Source organism: Ovis canadensis, chromosome 7 (genome assembly GCF_042477335.2).
Source record: "Ovis canadensis isolate MfBH-ARS-UI-01 breed Bighorn chromosome 7, ARS-UI_OviCan_v2, whole genome shotgun sequence".
Taxonomy (NCBI): Eukaryota; Metazoa; Chordata; class Mammalia; order Artiodactyla; family Bovidae; genus Ovis; species Ovis canadensis.
Window position 1 is genome coordinate 80,666,473 of NC_091251.1, and position 17,902 is coordinate 80,684,374.

At 39.2% G+C, this 17,902-nt stretch overlaps 1 protein-coding gene across 4 annotated transcripts in view; it reads right to left on the reverse strand.

Moving 5' to 3' along the window:
- Positions 1–238: 238 nt before the first annotated feature.
- Positions 239–17,902, reverse strand: part of ARMH4 (armadillo like helical domain containing 4) — a 142,917-nt gene continuing 125,253 nt past the window's right edge. For all 4 annotated transcript variants that reach the window (XM_069596703.1, XM_069596706.1, XM_069596705.1 and 1 more), the window contains exons 6-8: positions 8,924–8,955; positions 1,234–1,368; positions 239–991 (exon numbers count right to left, since the gene is read on the reverse strand). In XM_069596703.1, coding sequence (XP_069452804.1) covers positions 923–991; positions 1,234–1,368; positions 8,924–8,955 — 236 coding nt within the window. In that variant the 3' untranslated portion in view covers positions 239–922. The remainder of the gene's footprint in view (positions 992–1,233; positions 1,369–8,923; positions 8,956–17,902) is intronic.

The window sequence follows — 17,902 nt, forward strand, 5'->3', positions numbered from 1 at the left end:
TGCAGATATAGAAAAGCAGTGCTCTGAATAATTCAGAATGGTGGTCACACAAGCACAGAGCCAAAGAGCAGAGCCAAACGCTTTGGGAGCTTATCTACCCTCCTTTCCCTCTTGATTTCTTCCTCATTTCTTCTTGACAAAGTCGATGATATACTAAAAGGATCTCTCTTAATGAGAAACATGTAAGAATCTATGGATACATCTGTTGGACTCAATTACACTATTTAAGAAAGCAAGCTTACACGAAGACCGAGAGTCACTTTAATGCATTACTTCTAGTGCATTTTTTTCTTTGCCAAGAATGAGAATAAAAAGGAAGGGGGAAAATAATAAAACCAGGAGACTCAAGTACATAACGTAATGTACGTACACATCTACATATATCCTAATGCACTGAGAGATCTTGATGAAAAAGATTTCATTCCGAGTTGCTGCTAGTTTTGATGCGAATGTAGTGTGTGCCGTGGCCCACAAGCCAAAGGTTCAAGTAGGTTGAGCAATCATCACAAGTTCTTCTTTGTTAAGATTTCTATTTCAGAGTCAAGTGTGCCTTGGCAGCAAGAACTGTTACACTTTAGCACAGGTAATCCAAACCAAGGGAAAGACACTTTGGAAAAATACAAAATATTTACTCTATCTAACCTAGCAACTCTACTGAACAACATGTATGCTGCATATTTACGAGCTGTAGCCCATGGCTGTGGAAAATTCACTACAGGATAAAAACAAATACTGCGCATCACAGTTCATATACAGCATGCCTTTTCTGCTCAGTACAAGAAAGATCTACTACCCAGCAGACGGTGAGACCAATGGCCTGACAGCCCCAATGTGGCAGGATGTTGTTCTCTTTTGTTTTTTTGGCCCTCAAAGAAAAAATAATAACATCACGTTGACACTCCCAATTAAACTCCAGTTCAGTTCAAAATTCATCTTCAGAACTGTCGGCTAAGAGCATGACTCGATCTTGCATGCTGTTGAATTCTCTCTGCTGGGGAAAGAAAACAGAAAAAGCATTAAAGTCCTGCTGCAGAGCAAAGCCGAGGAACAGGTCCCGTTTAAAAGACACGTGAACAAATGAAGCCGAGGCTGCAGCTGCAGCAGCTCATTGGAACCACTGGGCACGTCAGTACCATTCATGCATCATTAAGCCCCATGTGCCTTATTAAGCAAATTAGAAAAGCAAAGAACAGTTGGGAAAGTGATTAGGTTTTGCTGTTGTGGAGTCCATACCTTTCTTTTATGCCTTTTGAAGCTGTTTCTCCTTCGGCGATTCATAACCTTAATGCTGTAGAGCGCTCCCAAGATGAACAAGGCTCCAGCTATCCCAACCCCTACGGGCACCAGCATCCCAGACATATAGCCTGCCTGCATGGGAAAGGAAACACGCGTTAGGATGCTAAACAGACCACTGCCCTGGGTTTCCCAGTTCTGCTGGAGGGCAGCGGGATTCTTAGACACTCTGAATCCTCTTGTCAGCTTTGTTCTGAAGTAGCACCTGGAATAGAGTTACTTTTAGGGAGAAGGCAACAGAGAGAGAGGTAGGACAATTTTTGGATATTTCACATACATATAAATACTGCAATAAATCAGCCAGACCTGGCGGCACCTCCAGCCACTTGGTTATGCACATTTGTCAACATCAGGTTTTGGTGATAGAAATATAATTTGTATTAAAGATGGATGAAGTAGCCTCTGAAATTGCCAGGACTATTAAAATGCCATAAATTGCAAATAGCAGCCTGAGTCTAGCTCTAGGGGGCAGGGGTAGACACGGTGGGGGGGGGGGGCATTGCTCAGTGGAATATTGTGTTTCTTGGGGGACAGATGGGGGCCTTGACTTTAGTGGTTCCCCTCTTACAATCTTAGCTGCATCACGGTAGGAAAGGAAAGAGGAATCTGCTTCTACATGAGTGAAAAGAGACAGCTTCTAGAGACAGCAGGGAAGAGAAGGCCCTGCAGAGGAAAAAAGGGTGTTAGGTTTTGGAGGCCAGGCAGAAAAGACAAGGATGAGAGAGAGTTGCACATAATGTAGATGGATTCATTTATACAGAAGAAAAAATCTGCCTAGTGAACAAGACCAAAGTTGAGGGCTGGCAGGGAATTCTGAGTGTCCCAGGCTCCAAAGAAAGAAAGTTACAGAGGCCAGACATATCACTGCTAACAGTGCTGGTACTTCCAAAAGAGCTTGAAGATTTCAAACCCATGGCAATTTGAAATCCAACATCTCCAAGGTGTTATTATGGATACTTTGGTCCTAAGAGACCAGCGTGATCTCCACACATCCCTGGACTTGAGTAAGAAGTGCAGAACCAATCCAAATTCAGGGCAAGGCCATCACCCTAAGGAAGGTTCATTTCTGCATCCTGGCCAGTAAGACACCTGAGAGATACAGGTGTATGAATAACCATAGCCCTTCATGGAGAAACACGACACTGGTTTATCTTCCAGGATGACCCCTTCTAGAAGCCTACCCAGGAAAAAAAAAAAAAACAAAACAAACAATTAACAATTTAAAAAATACTATAGTGAGTACTTTAGACAGACATTATTTTACAGGAGAAAAACTATGAGTTTGTTCACTTATGTAACTATTTCTAAAACTTGTAATATAGCACAGTATCTTTCAGAATGAGCCCAAAACAGAGAACAAAAAATAAAAGTTTTCTAAAAAATGCTTAAGTAAGCGGGCTGTGATGCTTTCCCAACGTTTCTAGAAGTAAATCAAAGGAACAGACAAGACCTTACAAAACTGCAGCGTCCTCTGTACACAGCCAGCTCATTCACTCGTTCTATTTTCCAGAGTCTTGAGTTAGAGCACAATGTGGAATTTTTTTCATTAATTTGAGAACATAGCATCATTCCTCAGCATACTGTTTTTCCCAAAGAAACAAGGCCCAGTCATTTTTCAACAAATTAATATGCTTTGCCAAAACCCAAACTTTTTCTAAAGTTCTTCTAGATCTACAGAAGGCTTACAAAAGTATGTAATTTTCCATGTGGGCAAACACTGGACAATAGCAAAATCTGGGTGTTCTCACCAGAACTATGAGTTTCATTTTACATCACCATTCTCAGTGATGGAAATACACATACATGTTGATGTATGATCAATTTTAAGCCCAGTAGATTAGACCTTATTAATACAGAGCTCTACATTCAAAGGATGATACTTGAACTTTTTGGAAGCTCAACCTGATCAACCTGTGGGTCTCTTAACATTATGTAACTCAACTCCACACCAAAAACATGAATATTACAAAATGTGTCACTCTGCATATTTCTTATTTACACATTAAGGCTTCTCATTTCTAGAGCTTTAAATAATGTATACTTTACAAAAATTCAATTAATCTCTTTCTCCTCTCCTCATTCCCTCCTGTGTGTGTGTGTGCGTGCACACGCATATGTGTGATTTGCCTGTTCTTTGAAATTACAAGTAATTTACAAGAAGGGAATAAAGAAACCTACCCTCTTCAAATGTAATTTAACCATTCTTCATTCAAAACTAAGTGAAGATAATCTCTTTTTTTAGAATTGCCATGACTTGTTTCCTGAAGAAATGAAAATAAATAAGATGCATCTGCATATAAAGCTATAAATTGTGCTCAGCACTTTTTCTCTGTTCAGAAATACTGCACGTGCCCATTCCTTCACACTACCTCCCTGAGAAGGACAGAACTGAATCCATGCATATTCCAACTGAGAATGCTGAATCTAATCACAAGGAAACATCCAATAAACTGAACATTCTGTTTTCTAAAGTACCATATCCTTTAAAAATATCAGCATCAGGAAAGACAACAAATGGCTATACAAATGGCCCACATTAAAGAAAACTGTCAAATCAGTCAATCCTAAAGGAAATCAACCCTGAATATTCATTGGAAGGACTGATGCTGAAGTGGAAGCTCCAATACTTTGGCCACCTGATGTGAAGAACTGATTTGTTAGAAAAGATCCTGATGCTGGGAAAGACTGAAGGCAGGAGGAGAAGGTGACAACAGAGGATGAGATGGTTGGATGGCATCACCGACTCAATGGACATGAGTTTGAGCAAGCTCCAGGAGTTGGTGATGGACAGGGAAGCCTGGCATGCTGCAGTCCATGGGGTTGCAAAGAGTCGGATACGACTGAGTGACTGGAAGCATCCTGACAACTAAATGTGTTATATGACCTAGACAAGATTCTATATTCAAGGAGAAGAAAGAATGACTTTATGAAGGCCATTTTGGGTCTGTTAACTAAGACTGAAGTCCAGATGCCAGAACAGATAAAAAGTATGGTATCAATGTTAAATGTACTCAAGTTGATAACTATACTATGGTTTGCTAATAGGATATTCTTAACCATAGGAAATACTCCCTGAAGTATCAAGATTTGGTGTAAAAGGATCATGATGTATGCAACTTTCCCTCAAATGGCTCAGAAAAAATGGGCCAAGGTAGGGAGACAGCCAATAAAAGAGAAAGCAAATGGAGCAGCATGGGAAGAACAAGTGCATCTGGATAAAAGAACAGGGGCGTTCTCTGCACTATTCTTACTCTTGTATCTCTTCTGTAAATTTGAAATGAATCCAAAAAACAGTTTGAAAATTAAAAAATGGGTTAGAAGATAAAATTTACTGCATATAGTTGGCTTTTTTGGTTTGGTTTTGGTTTTGTATTTATGAGAAAGTCATCCTTTCTTAGGCTAACGTTTTTGTTCAGAAACATTGGTTTTCAAGAAAATGTAAGAAAAAGTAAAGTTTTCTGCCTAAAGTCTACTGAATTCATAAGTATCTTTATGAGGTTTGTTTAACAGTGTTTCTCAAACTTGAGCATGCATCAGAATCACCTGGAAGACTTGTTTAAACACAGATTGCTTGACCCCCCCTTCCCAGAGTTTCTGGTTCAGTAGGTCTAGTTAGGGTCCTGGGACTTTGCATTTCTAACAGATGACACAATGCCACTGGTCCAGACTATATATGAGAATCGCTGCTGTGAAGTGTGTGTGTGTGTGTGCGTGCGTGCGTGCGTGTGTGTGTGCATGCGTGTGTGTGTGTGCGCGCGTGCACGCGCACGCTCAGTTGCTTAGTTATGTCTGACTCTTTGTGCCTCAGTGGACAGTAGTCCACCAGGCTCCTCTGGTCATGGAATCTTCCAGGCAAGAATACTGGAGTGGGTTGTCATTTTCTTCTCTTCCTTCTTAAGAGGGGAGGGATGTTGCAGCCTCCCTTTTTCCTCCTTCCTTCTGACTAGAATATGGACCTAACTGCAATCCAGAACAGTGAGATGATCGTGAGAACAAAGGTCACAAATGACGGAACATCAAATAAAAGGAGCCTGCGCCTTCATAGTGTTGTTCCTCACTGACCCAGACTGCTCCCTCCAGACTTATAAATGAGAGAAAAACAAACTTCTCTCTTGGCTAAGCCATTGCCATCGGAGGCTGTCATTCAGATCTGATGGACGGAGGAGCCTGGTAGGCTACAGTCCATGGGGTCGCAAACAGTCGGATATGACTGAGCAACTTCACTTTAATATAGGAAAACTAAACAATCACAACAAAAGGAATAATTCAGAACTTTTGAGAACACCTACCACCTTCTAGAGTCCAACTAACAGGGAAACCAATATCAGGAACAATTAAATGAAGCAAAACTGAATAGATATTATTGGTTGACTGAAGAGCTAGTTAAATATGTAGTTTAGTTTTCAATTCTCCAGGATTCTGTGACTTTCATCAAAACAGCAATAGTTTCACTCTCAAATAGTTTCTGAAGGTAATGACTAACAAGACTTTTATAGATGATAGCTAGCTAGCCAGAAGAAGAGAAAGAGGGAGACGGTGGGGCGGGGGGAGCTAAGTATATCTGTGTTAGTTGCTCAGTCATGTTTGACTCTTTGCGACCCCACAGACTGTAGCCCGCCAGGCTCCTCTGTTCATGGAATTCCCCAGGCAAGAATACTGGAGTGGGTTGCCATGTCCTCCTCCAAGGGATCTTCTCAACCCAGGGACTGAACTCAGGTTTCCTGCATTGTAGGCAGACTCTTTACTGTCTGAGCCACCAGGGAAGCCCAAGATACATACACATGTGTGTGCATGTGTGTGTGTGTGTGTATGTATACACACACATATATGTGTGTACACATATGCATTATGTATCAAGTAAGTGTATAATATTTTACTCCCAGAGGGGAGTGGTTAAACTGAATCCCTCCAAGAAAGAGACAAATACAACAACATTGATGGACCTAGAGATTATCATATTAAGAGACGTAAATCAGAGAAAAACAAACATCACATGATATCATTTATACATGGAATCTAAAAATGATACAAATGAACTTATTTACAAAATAGGAACAGACTCACAGACATATAAAAGAAACTTATAGTTACCAAAGGAGTTAGTGTGGGCGGGATAGAGGGAGGGAGGAATTAGGAGTTTGGGATTAACATACATACACTACTATATATAAAATAGATGATCAACAAGAACCTACTGTATAGTACATGGAACTCTACTCAATATTCTGTAATAACCTATATGGGAAAAGAATCTGAAAAACAATAGGTATACATATATGTATAACTGAATCACCTTGCTATATACCTGAAACTAACAGAACATTGCAAATCAATCACACTCCAATATAAAGTTAAACATATAAACACTACTATATATAAAATAGGTAAATAGCAAGGACCTACTGTATTCAGAGACCTATATTCAATATCTTGCAATAACTTACAATAAAATAATCTGAAAAGTGTATATATGTGTAACTGAATCACGTTGCTATATACCTGAAAATAATACATTATAAATGAACTCTACTTCAATTTAAAAAAATAGTTAAATAAAAATAAAGACAAAGCATAAAACAAATAAACCTGGTGGGAGTTTCAGCTATTTTTCTTCCAATTTTTTAAAACTAAGACATAACTGAAAAAATGCTATGGGATAAAGTGAAGAAAGGGCTGGAAAAACTTCAGTTCAGAAAACTAAAACCATTCACAAAATTATCTCTCTTGGTGAAACAGAGCAGGGAGAGGGCGCTAAGCCTTTGAGCAAAGATAAGAAGGAAGGGTCCACAGAAGAGAAAATACAGCCTTTCTCTAAAGCTACCCAGATTTCTAAACAAAGTGGCGAAGCTATATATATATACACACACACACACACACACACACACACACACACACACACACACATATAGGTAAGAAACTGCAACATTCAATTTCAAAACAGGCTATGTGCCAAATTTATTTTCTTAAGTCTACTTTTTGTCCATTTTGGTAATTCAGAAGGACATTTTCTATAGAAGCAATGACATATGGATTCCTAGATTAAACTACCAAAGCCTGATTACTTTTCATTGCATTATATTTTCCTCTGAAAAATAGAAAGAAGCACTACCAATGTAAATATAGTCAATTCTGAATTTTTTAGCTTCTCCTACCCCAGATCTTGCTCAGTCCTCTGATTATACCTCCCTCAGACAACTGGACCCATTACAGATGCGAAAATGGCTTCTGCTCATGTCAACAGGTTTAAAATTCTTCTATATCACTTTAAATATGTATGAACATAAAATAATCTCATTTGCAAAAATTATATAGTCTAAATTTTACTGAGAAGCAGAAAAGTAATACTGAAAAGAATTAATATAATCATACAATTTTAACTACTAGTGAATGTTTTCTCTCATCCTTTAACATTAAACTGTAGCAAAATAAATACTAATCATTCAAATATGAGAGAAACTGACCTCAAATAATAAAAAAGATATGGAATACTATCCACAGATGTATATTCTGAGACAGGTGAATTGGAAGTAACTCCTATCTGGCAGTTGAAATGATTTCCATTTAACTATACCCCCAGTGAAATTTGAGCTGGGCTGTAGTAATTGGATCTGACAGAGGCTACATCAAGGAGTTCAAAATCCCACCAATATTTTTATGAGTAATTCCAGTTTGAAATTACAAGGCACTAAAAATGAAACCTTAGAGAATGTTGAAAATGAAAAGAAAATGAAAAACATGAATCTGGAAGGAAGTTAATATTGTCAATCACAGATGTTGATGACAGAATGAATACAAGAGTGGAAAATATTTTTCTATAGTTGGCCTTTTTAGATAAGTCAGCTCATTGTCACTCAGTAAGCAGTAGCACTATGATAGACCACATAAAAGTGGGCCTAAAGAGAGTGCTCAGGTGCTCAGGTATTTTTAATCTCACCTTCCACTATGGGTGAAGGACGCTCTTTCCATCACAAAGTTTTATTCTTAAGTCAGGTCTGTCAATTTTTGTCCTTAGGTCATGAAAATCAATGCCTTCCAAAATCCAAAGTATTTCTTCTTCATACAGGAAGATCAGACTTAAAAGATCTTTGTACTGGGACATAAAATGCCCACTAGAATGGGATTGAAAGTGAAGTCGCTCAGACATGTCTGACTCTTTGCGACCCCAAGGACCGTAACCTATCAGGCTCCTCTGTCCATGGGATTTTCCAGGCAAGGTACTGGAGTGGATTGCCATTTCCTTCTCCAGCAGATCTTCCCAACCCAGGGATCGAACCCAGGTCTCCCGCACTGTAGACAGACGCTTTACCGTCTGAGCCACCAGGGAAATCCTGAATGGGATTACACTCCTGAATTCCCTAAAAGGAACTCCACCTTGATATGTCAAGGATGCTATCAGTTGTACATATCAGGAATTACATTCCAGAAGAATGAATGGCACTTCAAAAAATAAGGCATTCCTTCTTAAAGGGAAGGTCTTCTTTCTTGCTGAGTACCTGGAACTGGTCCTGGATCCTCGCACAGGTTATCAGAATCAGAATAATGATATAAAGCTCCATTATTCTGAAGATCTTTTATTTGACAAAGCTATGCCCTCTAAAATAAATCCAAAGGAAGAAAGTATTTCTCTTACCTTGTCTTTTAGCTTTTCCATCCAGCTTCTCACTAAGGAAAATAAGAGAAGAAAATGTAAATACCTATCTTTCTGCTTATATTTCATGTGTTAAGTTCACTTGGTAACTTACTTATATTTCATGTACTAAGTTAATTTGATACAATTAATATTTTATTGTATGAAATATAGTGACAGGGTCAACAGTATTAACATAATGACAGTAATAGTTTTTTATTCTCATTTAAAAACGCAAAAAAGAACACAAACATATCCCTCACATCATTGTTAAAGGAATAGAGAATATTTTTCTTTGCTAAATGCATTTTCCATTATTTGGGGGGAGGTCTGGGGGATGAGTGAGAAAAACACCTTCAAAATATCAAGTTCATTTCTAACTGACATTTTCTCCTTTTTTTTTTTTCGAATGGGAAAAAGTATTTATTGGCAAATGATATATAAGATAAGGGGTTAATATCCAACATATACAAAGAACTCATTAACTCAACACCGAAAGGACTGACAATCCCACCAAGAATCTGAATAGACATTTTTCCAAAGATATATTGATACATATGACCAAGACATGTGAAAAGATGCTCAGCATAAAAAAGCCCCCATTACTCAACATCAGGGGAATGCAACTCAGAATCACAATGAGAGAACACCTCACACATGTCAGAATGGCCATTACAAAAAGATAAGAAATAACAAGTGTTGGTGAGGATGTGGAGAAAACCGCTGTGCACTGTTGGTGGCAAAAACTGGCTCAAGCACTATGGAAAATAGTATGGAGATTCCTCAAAAGCAGAACTACAAAAAGATCTAGCAATTCCACTTTGGGTATTTTTCTCCAGAGAAAACAAAACCATTAATTAGAAAAGATGCATGCCTTCCTATGTTCGTTGCAGCACTACTTACAGTGGGCAACATATGGAAACTACCTGAATGTCCAGCAACAGATGAACAGAGGAAGATGTGGTATATTATACACAGTGGAATGCTAGCCATGAAAAGAAAAATCTCTTGTGATTTCAACGTGACAGCATGAATGGTCCTAGAGGTTATTATGCTAAGTGAAATAAGTCAGAAAGAAAAATGATGTATGATTTTAACTTACATGTGGAATCTAAAAAACAGCAAATGAAAAAAGGAAAGCAATAGAAACAGATACAGAAAAGGAATAGTGATTGCCATAAGGGAGGGAGTGGTGGGTTGAATGCAATAGGTGGAGAGTAACAGGTACAGACTTCCAGTTACAATATAAATGAGTCGTGAGGATGAAATGTACAACATGTGGAATACAGTCAGTAATACTGTAATATCTTTGGCTGATGACAGATAACTAGACATACCATAGTAAACATTTTGTAATGTATAGAAATACTGAATCACTATGTTATGCACCTAGAATTAATACAGTACTACAGGTCAATTATGCTTCAGTTAAAAAAAAAAAGAGATAGTTCTTTGAAAAGATCAATAGAATTGATAAGCCTCTACCAAGCTAACTGAAAGAAGAGAAAATACAAATTTGTAAGATCCAAAATACAAGTGGGACATTACTACAGATCCCATGGATATTAGAAGGATAATCAGGAAATACTGTTAACAACCACATGTCCACATATTTGGTAACCTAGGTTAAATGGAGTAACTCCTTGAAAAATACATCAGCAAAAACTTATACAAGAAGAAAAAGACTGAATAGGCCTGTATCTATTAAAGAAACTGAATCAATAATTAAAAACCTTCCAGAACAGCAGCAGGCCCCAGATAGGTTCACTGGTAAATTAAAACATTTAAGGAAGAATTTATGCCAATTCTATATAATCTCTTCCAGAAGATAAGATGCAGAAGGGAACTTCCTAACTCTTTATATGAGGCCAGCATTATTCTAAAACCAAAACTAGATAGTCCTTAAAACTACAGACCAGTATCTCTCATGAACACAAACGCAAAAGTTCTCAACAAAATATTAGCAAATCAAAACCAAAAATTTATGCAAAGAATTTATTCCAGGTATGCAAGTTTGGCTTAACATTTGGAAATCCATTAATCTATAACATCAACAAGCTAATGAAGAAAAATCACATGATCATATCAATAGATATAGAAAACATATTTGACAAAATCCAGCACTCATTTTTTATAAAATTAGCAAACTAGGAATAGAGGGGAACTCTCAACTTGGTAACATCTACAGCTAACATCATACTTAATGGTGAGAAACTAGAAGCTTTTCCATTAAGAGCAGCAACAAGGCCAATGTCCTCCCACCATCCCTTTTCAACATCATACCAGAAGATCATTAAGAAGGTTCAGAAATTCTCGGGAGAATGCAAGGGAGGCAGAATGTGACTATAAGGTCAGCTGGTGGTCACATGGCTCCATCTGATGGCTTTGCACCTTGCTCCATGTTCCTATAATTGACTCTGGAGGCCACCTTGAAAGGTCCTGCCCACAGCTGAGACAGCTGTTGGGACCTCTCCTTATCTTTTACTCTTCACTTTTGTCAGTTTTTAAGCTCAATGGAAATTCTGCAGTTGAATCAATGTTAGAGAGCAGAGGTAGGAGAGTGCAATGGGCAGGCCAGGGCTGCTGAGCTCTTACTAAAAGTAGTCAATATTTTAGGCTCTTGCAGCCCATACAATCTCTGTCACAACTACTAGACTCTGCTGATGCCTCAAGCCATAGAAAATAGTACATAAATAAGTGGGTCTGGCTCGTTCTAATCCACTTTATTTATAGACACCGACATTTGAATTTCATATAATCTTCTTACATCACAAATATTTTTCTTTTGATTTTTTTCAACCAAATTAAAAATTAGAAAACATTCTTTGCTGATGGGCTATATCAGGACAGGCAGCAGGCCAGACTTGACCCAGGGGTCACAGCTTTCTGACCCCTGGCACAGGCACCTTTCACCCAAGAAGCTAGTGTCTTCACTTACAATCTGACTTTAATAATAATATGTCCAACAACAGTGATTACAGCTAATGGCTTTATTCCTTACAAAGCATGTTCAGATGTACTGAATCATTTGATAGGCAAACTAATGATAAATATGAGTCAGGTAAGATGATGCTCAGGGAAAAGAAGAAACAGAGACTCAGAAAAACCAAGAGACTTGCCATGGTTTCCAGGGAGGAAAGAGCCACTGGAACTCCAATCCCCATCTGACTAACGACTTACAGGAATAAGACTTCCTATGTACCCATTTCTTTTGGCGATACCACCGCTGTTCTGCTCTTGCAGGTTGAAGATGTGGAGATATCTTTGGCTCCTCTATCTTCTTCAGTCCCCAGCTTCAATCTCTCATGGCAGGACCTTGGCAAGACCTCTTGGGTTTGTCCTGCCCTCACCATTCCTTCTGAGGGAAGACTCAACTGGGATTTGAACAAAGATGGTGGTGCTCAATCAGAATAATATTGGGGTCAAGGGAAGGAAGCACAGAAAATTCAAGAACCAAGCCACAGATCATTGACTCATTGGAAAAGACCCTGATGCTGGGAAAGACTGAAGGCAGAAGGAGAAGGGGACAACAGAGGATGAGATGGTTGGATGGCATCACCGACTTGATGGACATGAGTTTGAGCAAGCTCTGGGAGTTGGTGATGGACAGGGAAGGCTGGCGTGCCTGGCAGTCCATGAGGCCACAAAGAGTCAGACACAACTGAGCAACTGAACTGAACTGAAGCCACAGATCAGTGATTCTGGGAGTGGTTCCATGGAGAAGTGAGGTCAACCACTGATTCATTAAGTAACTTTGGAGAAACAAGCAAACCTCTTAGACTCTCACTTTCCTCATATGTGAAATGCAGATGGTAATACTTGGAAGATGGTTGTGAAGATTAGAAATAACATGTATAAAGTGTCTAATACAGAACTTAGTATGGAGAAACTAGACAACCAAAACAAGAAATCTAGAACAGGAGGGAAGAAAGAAAGACAAATGAGGCATGAGTATTGTGTTAACATGGCTCAACTAAGCCCAAGACATAAAGTGAAATTCAAGCAAGAGAATGCTTCCAATTCATTAATCCTTCAATAATACTTAAAACACACAGTGCACTGGCCAGGCACTGTGGTCAATACTGTTTCAGTAGAAGGCATGGGGACCTAACTCCAGTGAAAACAGGTTAGAACATCAGATCTATGAGACATGGATGACAATAGCAAGGTAGGGACTGAGAGACTGAGGAACAGAGCAGGAGAGCCAATCACTTCAGAAGCAAGATGTTTGGAATCAGGGAATCAGCTGGATATTACATTAAACAAAACTAGCAAAAGAGAGAGTCAGACACGACTGAGTGTCTTCACTTTCACTTTTCACTTTCATGCATTGGAGAAGGAAATGGCAACCCACTCCAGTGTTCTTGCCTGGAGAATCCCAGGAACAGGGGAGCCTGGTGGGCTGCCATCTCTGGGGTTGCACAGAGTCGGACATGACTGAAGCGACTTAGCAGCAGCAGCAAAAGAGAGATGGGAGCAGAATGCTACTGTGAGACCCTCATGGAGGAGGTGAGCAGGGGCCGGCTGCCTACCTGTGAATGGCAGCCCAGGGGTAGATTAGAGAAAAGGGTAAAGAGGTGGAGATGGCATTAGGGTCCAAGGCACTCACAGGTTTTCCAACTATAGGAAATTCACTGCCAAGAGAAATGTTTTAACTCAAGCTTTATCAAGCCAGGTCTCACTGGCAAACTGTCCAGATCTTGGGTAAACTGTCCAGTTCTTGGAGCAAATTTCAGAGCCCTACTTTAAGTGGAAACAGTGTCAGACTTTATTTTTTTGGGCTCCAAAATCACTGCAGAGGGTGACTGCAGCCATGAAATTAAAAGACGCTTACTCCTTTGGAAGAAAAGCTATGACCAACCTAGATAGTATATTCAAAAGCAGAGACATTACTTTGCCAACAAAGGTCCGTCTAGTCAAGGCTATGGTTTTTCCTGTGGTCATGTATGGATGTGAGAGATGGACTGTGAAGAAGGCTGAGCGCCAAAGAATTGATGCTTTTGAACTGTGGTGTTGGAGAAGACTCTTGAAAGTCCCTTGGACTGCAAGGAGATCCAACCAGTCCATTCTGAAGGAGATGAACCCTGGGATTTCTTTGGAAGGAATGATGCTAAAGCTGAAGCTCCAGTACTTTGGCCACCTCGTGCGAAGAGTTGACTCCTTGGAAAAGACTCTGATGCTGGGAGGGATTGGGGGCAGGAGGAGAAGGGGACGACCGAGGATGAGATGGCTGGATGGCATCACGGACTCGATGGACGTGAGTCTGAGTGAACTCCGGGAGTTGGTGATGGACAGGGAGGCCTGGCGTGCTGCGATTCATGGGGTCGCAAAGAGTCGGACACGACTGAGCGACTGAACTGAACTGAACTGAACATATGAATTCCTCACTAGGGGAGGGAAGTCAAATCAGCATGGGATGTGCACAGATAATCTGAAAAAACACATTCAATGGGTCTAGTTATATGGTTTATAATAGGAACTACAGAAAGAAAGTTGGGCAAATTCTTCATGGGAAGTGAGTGATACACCAGAGACAGTGAGACGGTGTTTGAGGGGACACTGATCTAAACAAGGTTGAGAAAAATTACTCTTCAGAGTATGTGAACTTGGTTATGTTTCTCCAGCTGAGAAAGTGAGACCCCTAAGGATCACACCTTGTGTTTCTCAGGCATCCACCAAGGTCCCTGACATGGTATTGGTCAGTAAGTACTTTTTCCTTTTTCAGCAAATGTATATTGCTTTTAAATGAGGTCACAACTTTTGAGTAAACACAATTTTCTTTCATGGCGATGCTATAAACTGTTTTCAGCAAAATGTTCAAGGCAGTGTAAAATAAATTTAACACAATGATGGCTTTGAAACATAGAAATCAATAAGAGAATGAAAAAGCTAGAAGAGAGAATGTTGGAAAGATTTTTAATAAAAAGAAGTATGATTCTTTATGAAGAAGAGAACCAACAACTGCAGTTTTTTAACAGAGAGACATCACACTGAAGAAAGAGGTATGAATTGGCACAACTTTTCGGAGCTACAAGGAGAAATTGCAATTGATATCAAAAGCTTTTAAAAAGGTATAAATTTTGCTTTCAGAAGTTTCATTTGTAGAAGCAATGTACCTTAAATAGTTAATCATGGAAATGCATAAAATTTTTTATTTAAATCTTTTCACTGCACCATAATTTATAATAGAAAAGAATATGGAAACGGCATCAATATTCAGCAATAAAGGAATAGTTTAAACACGTAAAAGGAAACAAAACTTTAGGCTATGCCCACAGAGTGGAATATTATACAAAATTAACATTATTTAAAGAAAAATACTTAATGGTATGGTGTTGTTCCCATTATATATTGCAAATGAAAAAAACAGCATATGTGTAATGTGAACTCAGTTGTGGATAAAAATGTTACGTGAAAAAATATTATATGTATAATTGAAATGATGTACTTACTTCAAAGGTTAACTGAAATCATCAATGAGTTGTAGAATTATGGATGATTTTTTATTCTCTATACTTTTAAGACTTTCTAAATTATTTCTTTTAGTATTTTTAAAAATTTAAAAAAGAAAACATATTTTACCCCTAAAAGCTCTAAAAAATTTTGTAAGCCTTTGCAAATGGAGGTTAGTGCTAGATTGCTGATAGTGGGGAGCAGGAGAAGGTAAGGCCCTTCCACTTGGTTAATTCCTCAGCCCACAGCTACAGATTCATTCTCATCCTACTCATTCTGTTTCTTGAAAATTCACTGAATGCAAGAATGAAAATGTAGCAATATAATTAGGCCTGTGATCTCCTTCTGTAAGGAAACAATCAGATGCAGGGGAAGGTCTAATGAAAAGCAAAAAGCAAAAAAAGTAGACTATGATTATTAAAAGCAAGTTCTCCATCATACTCACCAGAGCCCTCTTGCGTACAAGTATTCCAGGAACAACAATTTCCCCTCTCCTAGCTTGTTCAGTTACTAACTTGCATCCAACTCCGTGCAACCCCATGGATTGCACCATGCCAGTGTTCCCTGTCCTGTACTATCTTCCAGAGTTTGCTCAGATTCATGTTCATTGAGTTGGTGATGCTATCCAACCACCTCATCCTCTGCCACCCCCTTCTTCTTTGGCCTTCAATCTTTCCCAGCATCAGGGTCCTTTCCAGCAAGTCAGCTCTCTGCATCAGGTGGCAAAAGTACTGGAGCTTCAGTTTTAGTATCAGTTCTTCCAATGAATATTCAGGGTTGATTTCCTTCAGGATTGGTTTGATCTCCTTGCAGTTCAAGGGACTCTCAAGAGTCTTCTCCAGAGCCACAATTCAAAGGCATCAGTTCTTCAGCACTCAGCCTTTTTTAGGGTTCAACTCTCACATCCATACATGGTTATTGGGAAAAACCATAGCTCTGACTATACAGACCTTTGTTGGCAAAGTGATGTCTTTGCTTTTTAATACTCTGTCTAGGTTTGTTATAGCTTTCCTTCCAAGGAGCAAGTGTCTTTTAATTTCATGGCTACAGTCACCATCTGCAGTGATTCTGGAGCCCAAGAAAATAAAGTCTGTCACTGTTTCCACTGTTTCCCCATCTACTTGCCGTGAAGTAATGGGACCAGATGCCATGATCTTTGTTTCTTTGAATGTTGAGTTCTAAGCCAGCTTTTTCACTCTCCTCCTTCACTCTTATCAAGAGACTCTTTAGTTCATCTTCACTGTCTTCCACTAGAGTGGTATCATCTGCATATCTGAGGTTGTTATTTCTCCCAGCAATTTTGATTCCAGTTTGTGATTCATCCAGCCCAGCATTTCACATGATGTACTCTGCACAGAAGTTAAATAAACAGGGTGACAATATACAGCGTTGAGGTACTCCTTTCCCAATTTTGAACCAGTCAGTTGTTTCAAGTAAAGTTCTACCTGTCACATCTTGACCTGCATACAAGTTTCTCATGAGATAGGTAAGGTGGTCTCGTATTTCCATCTCTTTAAGAATTTTCCACAGTTTGTTGTGATCCACAGAGTCAAGGGCTTTAGCGTAGTCAACGAAGCAGAAGTGGATATCTTTCCGGAATTCCCTTGCTTTCTCTATTATTCAGTGAATGTTGCCAATTTGATCTCTGGTTCCTCACCCTTTTCTAAACTCTACTTGTACATCTGGAAGTTCTCGGTTCACAAACTGCTGAAGTCTAGCTTGAAGGATTTTGAGCATAACCTTACTAGCATGTGAAATGAGCACAACTGTATAGTAGTTTGTAAAAAGGGAAGACAGAGAGGATTAAAAAAAATTACAGATTAAAAAACATGTCCATGATTGTAAGTATGGCTGGTTTTTAACTGACTGTAGCTGAAAAGTCTCCCATACTGCTTAGAAGGGTATTCTTAATTTTCCTTTATGTATGATAATAAAGTTTTATTAGCTATATTTATCCCAGACACATACAAATTCCCTTTCAATAAAGGGAGCCAGATGATATCATGATTTGGCTGAACTAATAATTATTTGTTGGGCATCTAACAAAAAGCTTGCAAGGTGGGTATTACTACATTCATTTTACAGATGAAGAAAATGAAGCTTAAATAAAGTGCTCAAAGTCATGTTGCTAAAAAGTGGTTGAGCTGCAATTTGAACCCTATGGCTGTAAAGCATATGCCTATCCAGTAGGCCAGTGGGTTGCTCTGGGAAGGGACGTGGGCAGGTGGGCCAGGGTAACCGTATCAGGAGACACAGTGGGGCTTTTTCAAATTCTAGGGAACAGTGTGTATCAGGTCACTTCTGCTATTCCGACTCCTTCTTTCTCTAACATTCTCTTCCCTGTTTCCTCTCTCTGATAAACGTTCTCTCTGCCTCTACATGGGTCTGTCTCTCACTCTTTATCTCTTTATATAAAACTGTAGCCGGTGTTTCCCTCTCCGTTCCCCTCCCCCACCACCTTTTTCCTCTATCAGACTATGCATGTCTGAGTGGCTCTGTTGCTCTCTGTTTATATCTGTCTTTTTCTTT